The sequence below is a fragment of the Schistocerca americana genome, chromosome 1 (genome assembly GCF_021461395.2).
Source record: "Schistocerca americana isolate TAMUIC-IGC-003095 chromosome 1, iqSchAmer2.1, whole genome shotgun sequence".
NCBI lineage: Eukaryota > Metazoa > Arthropoda > Insecta > Orthoptera > Acrididae > Schistocerca > Schistocerca americana.
In genome coordinates, this window is record NC_060119.1 from 1,103,704,864 (window position 1) to 1,103,719,770 (window position 14,907).

Here is a 14,907-nt window from a genome sequence, read left to right on the forward strand (position 1 = left end):
ACAAACAATGGTACCTACATTTTGATGGTTTCCATCCTTTCCACATCAGATGTTCCCTCCCATACATCCTTGCAACTTGAGGTAAACATATATGTTCAGATGCAGACTCTTTACAGAAATACACCACAATTCTCATCTCAGCCTTCAATGGACATAATTACCCCACCAGCCTAGTTCAAAAACAAATTTCTTGGACTGGCCTTGAATGTATTAATCAGCTGCTTTAACAAGGCTATGACTCCCTAAAATCATGGCGATGAATGAGGTGCATTTCATCTGACATTTTGCCTGCTAACCCTAGAATACCTTTTCATTGCCCTCCCAATCCCCACAATATCCTTGTCAGACCCTTCTGCACCCATCCCCCTACCGTATGGCTCCTACCCCTGTGAACATCTCCACTGTAGGACTTATCTTATGCACCCTCCTGCTACCACCTATACCAGACCAGTAGCTGACAAAACATATACTATCAAAGGGAGAGCCACCTGTGAAATGACACTTGCTATATATATCAGCTGTTATGTAAACACTGATCGGTCTTTTACAGCAGCGCTACCATCACCATGTTATCAATTAGGATGAATGGGCATAGGCAGAGGGTATATACTGGCAACACACAACATCCTGTTGCAGAACATGTTCTACAACATGACAGTCATGACCTCTGTACCTGTTTTACCACACTTGCCATTTGGATTATTCCCCAAGACACCAATTTCTCAGAACTCTGTAGGTGGGAACTGGTGCTACAACATGTCCTTGATTCTTGCCACCCAACTGGCCTTAACTTACATTTATTTCTTTAGTCTCAGCATTTATTCACAGTAACTATTCATTTCTTCACTCTTTGTTAGTTTTCTACATCTTTGATTTTATGATCTGTTTATTTTTTGTCGCCCCCTCCCATCACTATCACATACAGTGAGGTTCTCATTAATTCATGTAGAATGTTTTGCAAGTAACCTCTTTCTTGAGTACTACAGCATCTTCCACCATTAAGCTCTCTCTCAGGTTTTCAAATGTAGTCTGGTGCAGTCCGCAACAAATAGTCTTTCCTTCTCATCCTGCCTGGTAAGTCTCTCCTGACCTGGGGTTCTGGGTGACTTTTCTGAATTCCACCCCTTTTACCTAAACCTCACCAGTACTTTTCCTTTGCTGCTCTTTCTTCCACTTCAACCCTTCTGCCAGAAGAAGGAGCCACTGGCCCTGGAAGCTTGCAAACTTGAATACCTTTTATATGTGTTTTTTTCTACTGCCACTTGTTCAGTAGATTTTTTTATCCATCCAATTACATTAAATCTATCCTTTTCCTAATATTGTTGATATTCCAACCTAGAGTTTCCATTGCTTGTTTCTCTGTAAGTTAGATATGGTTAACAATTCAGGTGAAAATAATTGCTGCTTTTGTTGCATTTTTAGGAGAATCCTTTTTAGATACTAGCTGAAGGAGAGGTGATCTTTTTTGATGGTCATCATGCAGTGGGGGCATTTCTCCTACAGCATCTGCTCGGAAGGCCCACAAATATCACTCTCCCCATGCTCATCCTGCTGGCTGTGTATCTACCAGCCATGTTATCCTGCACACATTTTACATAATTTATATGTCAAGAATAAGTTGGAATAAGAACTACAAATTATGGTTGTGTCAATGGTAGCAATATAATAACTACCTAGTAAGTATGTCCTGAAACTAATGTACAATACTTATCAGGCTGGCTTGCAACTGCATGTATCCAGAACTTCAAGGGTCAAATGACTACATTATAGTGTACTGTAGAAATGCCACAAAGATTTTCCATTTAGTAACCAGAATTACACTGGTGAGAAGTCACACAAGACAGATAATTAAGCACATGTGCTGACGATAAATGTTGACATAGGGCAACAAATGTTATCATAAATTTTTATAGTTTGTGGGCAACATTATATAACAGTTAAGATAGTTAGGATCAGAAATATTGATTAGATACAAAATGAAGAACTGTTGGAGGTAACTGATAAGGGAAGACACCAATAGGAATTGTTATCAGGAGCGTAGCCATGAAAAGTTCTCCCATCTGTTGTTGTTGTTAAGGTCTTCAGTCCTGAGACTGGTTTGATGCAGCTCTCCATGCTACTCTATCCTGTGCAAGCTTCTTCATCTCCCAGTACCTACTGCAACCTACATCCTTCTGAATCTGCTTGGTGTATTCATCTCTTGGTCGCCCTTTATGATTTTTACACTCCACGCTGCCCTCCTATACTAAATTGGTGATCCCTTGATGCATGAGAAAATGTCCTACCGACCGAACCCTTCTCCTTGTCAAGTTGTGCCACACACTCCTCTTCTCCCCAACTCTGTTCAATACTTCCTCATTAGTTACGTGATCTACCCATCTAATCTTCAGCATTCTTCTGTAGCACCACATTTCAAAGGCTTCTATTCTCTTCTTGTCCAAACTATATATCGTAAATGTTTCACTTCCATACATGGCTACACTCCATACAAATACTTTCAGAAACGACTTCCTGACATTTAAATCTATACTCGATGTTAACAAATTTCTCTTCTTCAGAAACACTTTCCTTGCCATTGCCTGTCTACATTTTATATCCTCTCTACTTCGACCATCATCAGTTACTTTTCTCCCTAAATAGCAAAACTCATTTACTACTTTACGTGTCTCATTTCCTAATCTAATTCCCTCAGCATCGCCCGACTTAATTCGACTACATTCCATTATTCTTGTTTTGCTTTTGTTGATGTTCATCTTATATCCTCCCTTCAAGACACTGTCCATTCTGTTCAACTGCTCTTCTAAGTCCTTTACTGTCTCTGACAGAATTACAATGTCATCGGCGAACCTTAAAGTTTTTATTTCTTCTCCATGTATTTTTATACCTGCTCCGAATTTTGCTTTTGTTTCCTTCACTGCTTGCTCAATATACAGATTGAATAACATCAGGGAGAGGCTACAACCCTGTCTCACTCCCTTCCCAACCACTGCTTCCCTTTCATGCCCCTCAACTCTTATAGCTACCATTTGGTTTCTATACAAATTGTAAATAGCCTTTCTCTCCCTATATTTTACCCCTACCACCTTCAGAATCTGAAAGAGAGTATTCCTGTCAACATTGTCAAAAGCTTTCTCTAAGTCCACAAATGCTAGAAATGTAGGTTTGCCTTTCCTTAATCTAGCTTTTAAGATAAGTCGTACAGTCAGTATTGTCCCACATGTTCCAATATTTCTACGGAATCCAAACTGATCTTCCACTAGGTCGGCTTCTACTAGTTTTTCCATTCGTCTGTAAAGAATTCGCGTTAGTATTTTGCATCCGTGACTTATTAAACTGATTGTTCGGTAATTTTCACATCTGTCAACACCTGCTTTCTTTGCGATTGGAATTATTATATTCTTCTTGAAGTTTGAGGGTATTTCACCTGTCTCATACATCTTGCTCACCAGATGGTAGAGTTTTGTCAGGACTGGCTCTCCCAAGGCCGTCAGTAGTTCTAATGGAATGTTGTCTACTCCGGGGGCCTTGTTTCGACTCAGGTGTTTCAGTGCTCTGTCAAACTTTTCACGCAGTATCATATCTCCCAATTCATCTTCATCTACATCCTCTTCCATTTCCATAATATTGTCCTCAAGTACATCATCCTTGTATAGACCCTCTATATACTCCTTCCACCTTTCTGCTTTCCCTTCTGTGCCTAGAAATGGGCTTCCATCTGAGCTTTTAATATTCATACAAGTGGTTCTCTTTTCTCCAAAGGTCTCTTTAATTTTCCTGTAGGCAGTATCTATCTTACCCCTAGTGAGATAAGCCTCTACATCCTTACATTTATCCACTATCCATCCCTGATTAGCCATTTTGCACTTCCTGTCCATCTCATTTTTGAGACATTTGTATTCCTTTTTGCCTGCTTCATTTACTGCATTTTTATATTTTCTCATTTCATCAATTAAATTCAATATTTCCTCCGTTACCCAAGGATTTCTACTAGCCCTCATCTTTTTACCTACTTGATCCTCTGCTACCTTCACTACTTCATCCCTCAAAGCTACCCATTCTTCTTCTACTGTATTTATTTCCCCCATTCCTGCCATTTGTTCCCTTACGCTCTCCCTGAAACTCTGGACAACCTCTGGTTCTTTCAGTTTATCCAGGTCCCATCTCCTTAAATTCCCACCTTTTTGCAGTTTCTTCAGTTTTAATCTACAGGTCATAACCAATAGATTGTGGTCAGAGTCCACATCTGCCCCTGGAAATGTCTTACAATTTAAAACTTGGTTCCTAAATCTCTGTCTTACCATTATATAATCTATCTGAAATCTGTCAGCATCTCCAGACTACTTCCATGTATACAACCTTCTTTGATGATTCTTGAACCAAGTGTTAGCTATGATTAAGTTGTGCTCTGTGCAAAATTCTATCAGGCGGCTTCCTCTTTCATTTCTTAGCCCCATTCCATATTCACCTACTATGTTTCCTTCTCTCCCTTTTCCTACTACTGAATTCCAGTCACCCATGACTATTAAATTTTCGCCTCCCTTCACTATCTGAATAGTTTCTTTTATTTCGTCATACATTTCTTCAATTTCTTCATCATCTGCAGAGCTAGTTGGCATATAAACTTGTACTACTGTAGTAGGCGTGGGCTTCATGTCTATCTTGGCCACAATAATGTGTTCACTATGCTGTTTGTAGTAGCTTACCTGCATTCCTATTTTTTTATTCATTATTAAACCTACTCCAGCATTATCCCTATTTGACTTTGTATTTATAAACCTGTATTCACCTGACCGAAAGTCTTGTTCTTCCTGCCACCGAACTTCATTAATTCCCACTATATCTCACTTTAACCTATCCATTTCCCTTTTTAAATTTTCTAACCTACCTGCCCGATTAAGGGATCTGACATTCCTCACTCCGATCCGTAGAACACCAGTTTTCTTTCTCCTGATAATGACATCCTCTTGAGTAGTCCCCACCTGGAGATCCGAATGGGGGACTATTTTACCTCTGGAATATTTTACCCAACAGGACGCCATCATCATTAACCATACAGTAAAGCTGCATGCCCTTGGGAAAAATTACGGCTGTAGTTTCCCCTTGCTTTCAACTGTTCGCAGTACCAGCACAGCAAGGCTGTTTTGGTTAGTGTTACAAGGCCAGATCAGTCAATCATCCAGACTGTTGCCCCTGCAACTACTGAAAAGGCTGCTGCCCCTCTTCAGGAACCACGCAGTTGTCTGGCCTCTCAACAGATATCCCTCCGTTGTGGTCGCACCTACGGTATGGCTATCTGTATCGCTGAGGCACGCAAGCCTCCCCACCAACAGCAAGGTCCATGGTTCATGGGGGGTTCTCCCATCTATGTTTAATATTATACGAATTAAGTTAGAAAGGAGTATTAGAGTTCAATGTTCCATCAATGATGAGGCCACTGGAGATGGAGCAGAGATCATTGGTGAAGCAGAAGCTCAGGTAATATAAGGATGTAGAAGAGAAACCTTTTCAAGAGACATGTTCTTATTTTCACCTTAATTAGTTTAGAGAAAATGTGGGTAACCTATATCTGGGTGGACAATCAGGAATTTCAGTTCTATTCCTCCAAAATGTTAGTACAGTGCCTCAAGCACTGTCTGCTCAATGTGACTGAATGATAGAACAAAAATGGCACAAATGTATTTTTTACTCACCATTGACATCATCCAAAACAATAAGAGGACTTTTTCCTCCAAGCTCTAGAGATATTTTCTTCAAATTAGATTTTGCTGCTGCTTCCATAATTATCTTTCCCACCTACAAAGTAGATATACATTACATAACAATTAGAAAAGTTCTGTTCTCAAATATATAGCTCCATTTGAAACTAAAAGTATATAATAACGTGTTTTTTAAATGCTATTTAATACTGTCAGTATTATTAAATATTATTTAAAATAGAACTATTCAAAAATAAAATAGTCTTCAGGAGAAAGATTGAGATTATTTTAAACTTCACAAGGCTGTTCTCAGCATGGTTATATTGAAAATAGTATTCCTGCAGATTCCTTGCACACATCGAACATTCTATGAATTTCAAGAAGGAGATCCTTTAATGGTATAGATTATAGATACCAGCATCTTCTGCACTCATGCATTTTATGCTTATCCCACAAAAGGCAAAGGTTCTCATAATAAAATTCTCTCAAGCTTTCAGCTGCTTCAAGTAGTTTAAAACAAACAAGCTTTTAGCTGAATGCTCCTCACCCATTCTCAAGTAACTTTGTAACTATGCCCAGAGAACTGTGCAGTGCTGACAGGCTACTGTGTGGTCCTCTGTTATTTGGCATAATGTAAATGTGGTATGGAGGGATATGGGGTCAGCACACCACTCTCCTGGCCACTTTTGGCTTTCCCCAACTTGGAACCACTACTTCTCATTCAAGAAGCTCCTTATTTGGTGTCATGAGGCTGACTGGATACTGTTCCATTTCTCCCAACAAGGAAAAATCCCTGGTAGTGTCATGAATAGAACCTGGGTCCTCTGTGGAGGCGTACCCATTGTCATGTGGCTCTTGTGGTTCCTGTTGTTATCCTTATATACCCATGCTAATGCCTTTGATGTCACTGGTGCCCAGTCCAGTAAACATAAAGTAATGTTTTGACTGCATGACAGCTGCACCCACTTTAACCTTCCTATACCTGGGTCCCAAGCTTTGCTTAACTGCAGACTGCTGTCTTTTTTGGGGGTGTTGTCAGAAATTTTTATCTTCATTGCTTCATTTATAATGTGATCCCAGAAACCATTTGTCCATTTAGTAACAGATATTTCACTGAATACAATTCAGTGGCCATTTCCCAGACCACATTTTTCCACTGCTGATTACTCAGGAAAACATGGGCAAAAATGGCCCTGGTGCTCTATGCAGCACTGTTCATTAGTGCATTATGTCTGCCTAACATGAAACTTCCACACCAACACAATATGTTGTATATTCCTGGTGTTGTAAGGCCTACACCCTCTTTCTTTGGTCTCACAAGTTGTCAAATTTTTGGTGGTGGCCTGAAGACAATCAGTTTTATGCATCTTTAGGAGTCTGCTTTTCTTTTCCATTACTGAGCAACAGAATGGCAAAACACAATTTTTTTTCATGTCCTCCTTGAGGAAACCTTCTGTTTACAAGGCTTTGATGAAATGACTTCCAAAATTTGTCAGTTGTTGTAGTTGTTCTGTTTGAACACTTCTCATAAGAGGGTCAGTTCTTTTTGAACTGTATGAAATGGCTTCTGTTTTATGTTTCAAGTTTCTTAGAATGCAAAATTTCTGTGCTGAGTGCTGGTAGCTGGTTGCGTGCACATACTGTTCTTTTGGCTGGGTTTTTGGTAAACACTGTTCCTGAAACATCCATTTGCTTTTCAGCAGACAAGAACATCAACGAAAAACAAGACATCGTCCTTCTATACCTCCTTCATGAACTTGATGTGGTGAAATGAAATGAAATGAAATGAGCGTTTGGCGTCATTGGCCGGGAGGCCCCTCGCGGGGCAGGTCCGGCCGCCATATCGCAGGTCTTATTACATTCGGCGCCACATTGGGCGACCTGCACGCCGGATGGGGATGAAATGATGATGAACACAACACAACACCCAGTCCCTGAGCGGAGAAAATCTCCGACCCAGCCGGGAATCGAACCCGGGCCCAGAGGACGGCAATCCGTCACGCTGACCACTCAGCTACTGGGGCGGACACTTGATGTGGTCATGGATATTGTTGATGAGGTTCATGAACTCTTCCAGATTTTCATGTCCATGAGGCTAGACAATGAATGTGTGCTCGATATCACAATAAAAGCATCTAGATTTTGTGACAGCTGCATCCAGGACAATATCCTCGAAGTATTTCATAAGTATATTAGCTATATTTGGAACCATGGCCTTCCCCTCACTGTGTCATCTGTCTGGTTAAACCATTCTCCACTGTACAGCAAAAAATGAAGTTAGTGTGTGCATAAATAAATCCACTACAGTGTTGTCAAAAAACTTGGAGAGAGGTATATAAAGTATTTGACAGGAAGGCATGTGAATAATAAGACTACATCAAAGCATACCATGATATTTCATCCTCCAAGGCACAGATGTTTAATTGAGCTGATGAAGTCAGTCATATTATTGATATGGTAACCCATGTGCATGATAATGAGGCTGATCAGATGTTTTCTGAGTCAGTAAACCAGAGATCCAATGGTGCTCAGAATGGTCCAGCTGTAGGGATGTGTCCTTATGAGCTTTTGGCTGGTCATGAAATGTAGGTGATCAAATGGCTGAGAGGAGAGATTTTTAATGTTACTCTCTTCCAGTGACGTTCACTTGAGAAGCTCTTATGTCTTCCTCATTATTCTGGATAGTACGTTTCATCCTCCAGCATCAACAGGAAGTTCACAACATAATAGTTTGCCAATTGTTGAGGAACACCCAGCCAAAAGCTTATGGGCCTTAAGCAATTTGACAAGTCTGGAAGTTTGTGAACATTTTATTGGTATATACCCCCATCAGACCATGCATTCGTACAAAATGTTCTCATGTTTTTGTATTTATACTTGTAAGACAATAACAATCTGACTGTCACCCTGGATTCTCAAGAGCCACAGAATTAATTTAGATTTATAGTATTTGTACAAGGAGACTACCCCAGATTTCCCCTTCAAAATGTATTTTTGAAATATCCTATGTGTGCAACAAAATTTCGTTACAATTTACACTGATGGGGTTAGGTGTGGGATAGGGGCGAGGCAAAACATTTTCAACTTCTTACACTGCCACCACAGCTACATGACAATTTGTATTGATGCAGTAAGCAAGGGGGCAACCATTGTTGCTGTGTTGCTTGCCTTGATCATCTCCTTAAGAACCAATTGTCAGACATATTCACAGCTGATAAATCATAAATGCTGTGTTACCGTATCATGCTGGAGCCTTGTGCACCTTTAGTGTTTGTTGGCTGTTGTGCATTAATGTTTTTGTGTTACTATTGTTTTAGTTGTAAAAGAGGTCGTCTGAGAAAACATTTGTGACCATAAAAGGTTTTGAGAGTTGGAAGGTGAATCGCAATCCACAGACAGCACTGTGTGTGAGTACTTCGAATTAGAGCTCTATAGTAGGGGTCTGATTTTACACTTTCAAGAGTGGTAGACTTAACAGTCATGGGCATTAGGATGTGAGAACTGAAAAGGGGCAGGAAAGGAAGGAAGAGAGCTATGGTTGAGTATCAACAGGGAGGGGGGGAGTTATTCAGACATATGACCACAATGGACACATTCTAGTAGAACATAGTACACACGCGTATCCATAGTTATCACAAATGAGAGAAATACTTTATCTCAAACAAGCTTGCTTTTAGCCTCAAAGACACAAAGTTTGATGGAAGGAAGTCATCTGTTGTAACCCACATAGTTGTCTGGAGATACCAGTATCTGCATGGTGTGAGGAAAATTTAATTCATTGACATCACATGCCTTGATAAGAATTTGGTCACTGTGGATCACACATTAATAAAAGCATGAATAGACCACACAACTAAAGAAAGAACAAAAACACTGATAGGAAAAGGTAAGATAATCATCCATAATACTGCTTCAGCGCATGACATCATTGCAAACAATTTATTTGTATTTTTCATTCCACAATACAAGATGATTATCATGAGAAGCAAATGCCAAGTTTTTCATAGAAATTGTTCCTAGTTTGCTGTTGCAAAATATTCCCTCAAATTCGATTATAGTAATGGGCAATGTCCCGTACCTTTTTATTGTGTCAGACAAAGCTTCAGAAACACAATGGATGGAAGAAATTAGATATTTTCCTCTGGATACAGAGCATTTTTCCATTGCAAAAATTTAAAGGTGACATTAATAACATGGAGTCAATGTAACTTGTAAAGCTAACCAATCCAAAATCCCAACATACCAGTCTAATGAACTGGCTACAGCAAAAGAGCATAGTGTAATCAGGTTTCTTCCATCCCATGTTCATTGCAATCCTATTGAATTTATTTTGGCCCAGGTAAAAAGTTAAATGCCAAGGAAAAAAAGTTTATTTGTCAGTGAGGTGGAAAGGTGGTGTGAAAATTACTGTGAATATTACTCCACAGTATTGGTCTCAAATTGTGGATCACATCAAAAAGGTAGTCAAATAAATATTGATGCATGAAAGAGTGCTGGAGGAACAAACAGATGGTCATTTTTGCAGCTCCAGCGTCAGTTCTGAATCTAAGGAAGAGGATAGCAATGAAATCTACCACGCAATCATGCAGCTCACACAACAGTCAAGAGTGCTTAGAAATAAAAAAATGGAAACTCCAGCATCTCTGGCCCAAGATGGTGGAGTTGTCAGTCATATGTGTATGAGGTTTGCTTGCTTTTGTGTGTGAATGATGTGTGTTTCTCTTGTACTGATGAAGGCTGTGGCCAAAAGCTTTATGTGTCTTTTAACTGTCTGCAACTTTACGTGTCTTCTTTGTGGTAAATAGCAATCTCTCTTTTCCTGCACTGTTATACTTAGGAGTTATTCAAAGATTTAAGTACCCTCTTCAGCACTGTCATATGTTTTGCACTTAAGAATACTTTGCAGATGGCTGGCTTTGCATGAGCTGAAAACAGACGTGGCACACTCGTCTTATTGTGTCAACATATTCATGTTGACTCACCCTGTGGATAACCATCAAAAGTCATAAGTCATTTTAATGCCATGATAGGAAAGGAGAGAATATTATCCTGGACACCAGGGTATGTGGAATTTTGGATCAATGAAATGGTGGACAGAGCAGCCATGGAGGTTTGAACAATAACTAAACATACAAAGTAAATGAAATGCTTAAAAAGTGCTATATAGAAAACCAGAGCAACAGAAGGGAAAATATGCATAACTAAAGAACTGTTCCTTTAAATTCTGCCATTTTAGAACTATGAGAACTTATTTCTTAATCTGAAGACTGCACACCTACCAATAACAATAATTTTCCTCAAATTTCATCTGAATGAAATTGTCCACACTGAGTATATGTAGAGTATGCCCAAATCTGTCTAAATATTACTCAGACCATTGTTTCATGTAAATTCAACATTCGGGTGACAATTTTCAATATGCTTATTGCAGTAGTACATCTATATTTCCTGAATGACAGGTTAACGAAGAATAACTAATGATTGAAAATATTTTATAGCCTATAAGGAGGAATTTCAGCTGAGCTAATTATTCATTATAGAAACACTGACATATACCATTAGAAAGACCAGAATTCATACTTTACAGTAACGTATTTCAATTTTTATGAAACTAATTAACTAATCAGATTACTAGTGTCGAAGTTTGCAACCAACTACAATTACTGTTGCCATTTAATTTTCATGTTTGACATTACACTTTTGTTGCCCTGAATTTTCTGGACTAAATGATATTTCTTCATTAATCGTTTAAGCCACCGTTAAGAATTTGCATAATTTATCATAATTTCAAATATGGCTAATGTACTTATAAGTAGGTAATTCCCAGTGTAAACACACAAAATAGTCCTGTAACCTTTTATATTTCATTAACAAAGCATTTATTATGCAAACCAAGTTATTGCTTGAATGCATAACTCAACTATTCTAATAAATTCCAACCTAGTAGTTTTATAAATAAATATGTATTTCCTGAGATGATAACATATTCATACCTAAGTCTTTCAGAAGCCACCTCACCCAAAAATCACCACTCCCACACAAGCTAATACAGGAGCAACATCTATGTATTGAGAAGTCCACCACTAACATTTGTACGATCAACATCTACTTTCGTCCATGCAGTAACATATATTATCTTTCATTAACTTCTTTGAGTCAATATGGGAACAGCTTCTGTTGCATGCATTATGCATTATACATTTTAAGCTACATGATGGATGTCTATGCATCTGTCTCTTATAGCAAGAAATTGATGTGTTTACTGACTATGTAAACTGAAACCAATGTTGTGTTATTTTACTGTCAGAACTTTGTTATAAATGGGCACTGTGAATAGGTGGACACTGCCATACTAACGAGTAAGATAATGGGAGTGTTTGCTTGTGAATAACATTTTATTTAAGGTATGCAACTGGCAATTGTATTGTCAAATATGACAATAAAGGTGGAACAAGTAAAATCAATTAAAATTGTTGTGTATGTTAATGGAGACACAGCAGTTAATGATCAACCATCAATGTAGCACTGGATATAAACTAGATACCACAAATATGTACTTTTCATGCTCTCTCACTATGGAAATATGGGGTAACTTTCTGAGGAAATTGTGGAGCAAGTTCAATATCATTTATCATACAAAAAGAAAGTAAGAATAATGGGTGGGTGGGGGGGGGGGGAGTATACCAAACATCATGTTAGAAGGTATTTAACTAAAATTAATTTCTCTTCTTACTGCTACGTACATGTTATAAACCAAACTTGTACAGGAAAGGGTGGCCAGTAATAAATACTGCATCTATGGAAATGAGTTGAGACAAAAATACTTATGTACATGTATGACAGACCATAGCAATATTTGAGAAAGGCATAATCCATCCAAGCATAAAACCTCATAATGCACAAACCAGATCCCAAAAAAATAGTAATTACCAAGACAAAAATTGTACAATATGACAGTATGAATGAAGACAAAACTTTGTCACTATTTTTTATCTTGGTCTTTAATGATAATATAGAAACCATTTTCAGAAGTAGTTAGATTTTGATCATTTATCATTTCAAGTTTCATTGATCCCTGTGTGAAGTACTTCATGTGGTATCTTCTATGTCCAAACATATATTAGCTTTGTTATTATAATTTGCTGACAAGTAAGTATACATTATGTTTACAATGTTTAAATCAATATGTATCAAAACAAAAATTACAAATATTTACCTCTGTGGAGCCAGTAAAGGCTACTTTAGTAATGTCTGGGTGTGAGGAAATAGCAGCTCCTGCAGTTGGACCGTAACCAGGTATGACATTTATGACACCATCAGGAAACCCTGCCTGTGAAGAAATGATTTATCAAACTCAGCTACAACAGTAAAGATTGTTGAGGGTGTTGGCAGCTTGCTAAGCAAGTTACCTCTTTAGCGAGGGCAGCCACATGCAGTGTTGCAAGAGGAGTCTGCTCTGCCGGTTTTAACACAATTGTACAACCAGTGGCAAGTGCTGGGCCCCACTTCCACATGGCCATTCCCAGAGGGAAGTTCCATGGAATAATTTGTCCTACTACACCAATGGGTTCCTTCCTTGTGTATGTGAAGTAAGGACCATCTGAAATAGTGTAAAGAATTAAAATGATAAAAAAAACCTTGGCTGAATCTACAGTAAAGCTATATTTACTGATTCTCTATATTTAACACATGTAAAATTTATGACTAAAAATTTACAGTGAAAAACAGAAAAATCTGCAGAGGGCTGAAGTATAATGTAGGGATTAACAGTTGATTTTCAATACAAACAAATGTAATGTATTGGCACAACCACATGTGCATGGTCAGTGTCATGATGATTAAAATTTTCTGGGTGCAGTATCATTTCATTGTATAAAAGACTTTAAATGTCAACTATAAAAATGTGTTTTGTCCACAATTCAATGGATTCCTAAGGGGCAAGATTGGTTTTGCAGAAGGGAAGGTGGCCCTATTTATTGCAATCAGTTGGTGTCAATACATCACATTCTGGCCCAAGTTGCCAAGTTGGCAGTCATGTGTGCATGATGTGTGCTTGCTTGTATGTGTGTTTCTCTGTTTCTATTTTGCTGATGAAGGCTGTTGTCAAAAGTTTTGTGTAAGTGCTTTTTAACTGTGCCTGTCTGCAACTTAGTCTAAACAGCTATAGAGGAGCTGTCAGTGCTTTTATGTTCACACCAGGAAGAAAACACGTCTGCCAAAAGCCAGGTACTGCTTTGCAGGCTATCACCAATCATAGACAAGCCAGATAGCCCAAGAATAGCTTCTCTCCTACCCTCTTCTGTCAGACTAGCCTATTGTATTTTAATTCTACAAATATGACATAATGACAGTGATTATCTGCAATAAATAGGGGCACCTCTCCTCCAGCAAAACCAGTCTTGCCCTGAGGAAGGACATTGTACCATCAAAATTTTGGCTTTATAGTGTGGCGTAGAGTGCCATAAATATTGATATTTGTTCTGTGCGTAAGTGTGCTATCTTTGAGGAGAGGGCTTTGAGCAGGATGTTGGATGCTAACGGCAATTAGCCTCCGGACTTGTATCTGTGTAGAAGCTAAGTGTGAATAAATCTGTATCTGGGAGAATTCTAGTTGTTTACCTACAAATATTCCATATTCCCTCACTGGTGACCCCGTTTTTTGTGTAATACGCATCTGAGTTACCGCCCGAAGGTTATTTACGCGCCTACGGCGTCGGGTTTCTCCACGATCGCGAGGGCCTTTGTTCAGCTCCAGACAATGGCCTTTCAGCATTCACTGTCGCCCAGATTCCAGCAACATCTCTCCAGCACTCCTGCCATCATAGTGGACATGCCGCAAGAATCTTTGGAATCCTTCAGCCAGAACATGCAGTGGAATTCATCGAGTGCCGCCAGTTTCTTCCAACCGCCAACGGTCGTGGACTCTGGCTTTGTTAGCCTGGACCTTCCCACATGTTCTCCACAGAGTGTTGGTCGGAACATTCCTACTCCTGTGTCGAACACACAATTCAATACAGTTCGTGGCGTCGAGCGAGGTTTTGCTACTTTGGAAAATCCAGTAGTAAATTCAAACTCGAATCAGTTCCCACCACGTGTGTATCCTTCCGCACCGGCTAGTCAACAGGTGCTCAATGCTCGCCAAACAGCAAATATCACACCGAGTGTGCATCCTAGTGGATGTGTGTGGGATCCTTGTGTTGCTTCTAATCAA

General features: G+C 39.1%; 1 protein-coding gene across 1 annotated transcript in view; it reads right to left on the reverse strand.

Annotated features, from left to right (window-relative positions):
* The window catches only part of LOC124550657 (retinal dehydrogenase 2-like), an 82,084-nt gene that overhangs the window by 32,220 nt on the left and 34,957 nt on the right, over nt 1–14,907 (reverse strand). Inside the window, exons 5-7 of the mRNA XM_047125384.1 lie at nt 13,106–13,296; nt 12,913–13,026; nt 5,691–5,793 (exon numbers count right to left, since the gene is read on the reverse strand). Of these exons, the coding sequence (XP_046981340.1) occupies nt 5,691–5,793; nt 12,913–13,026; nt 13,106–13,296 (408 nt within the window). The remainder of the gene's footprint in view (nt 1–5,690; nt 5,794–12,912; nt 13,027–13,105; nt 13,297–14,907) is intronic.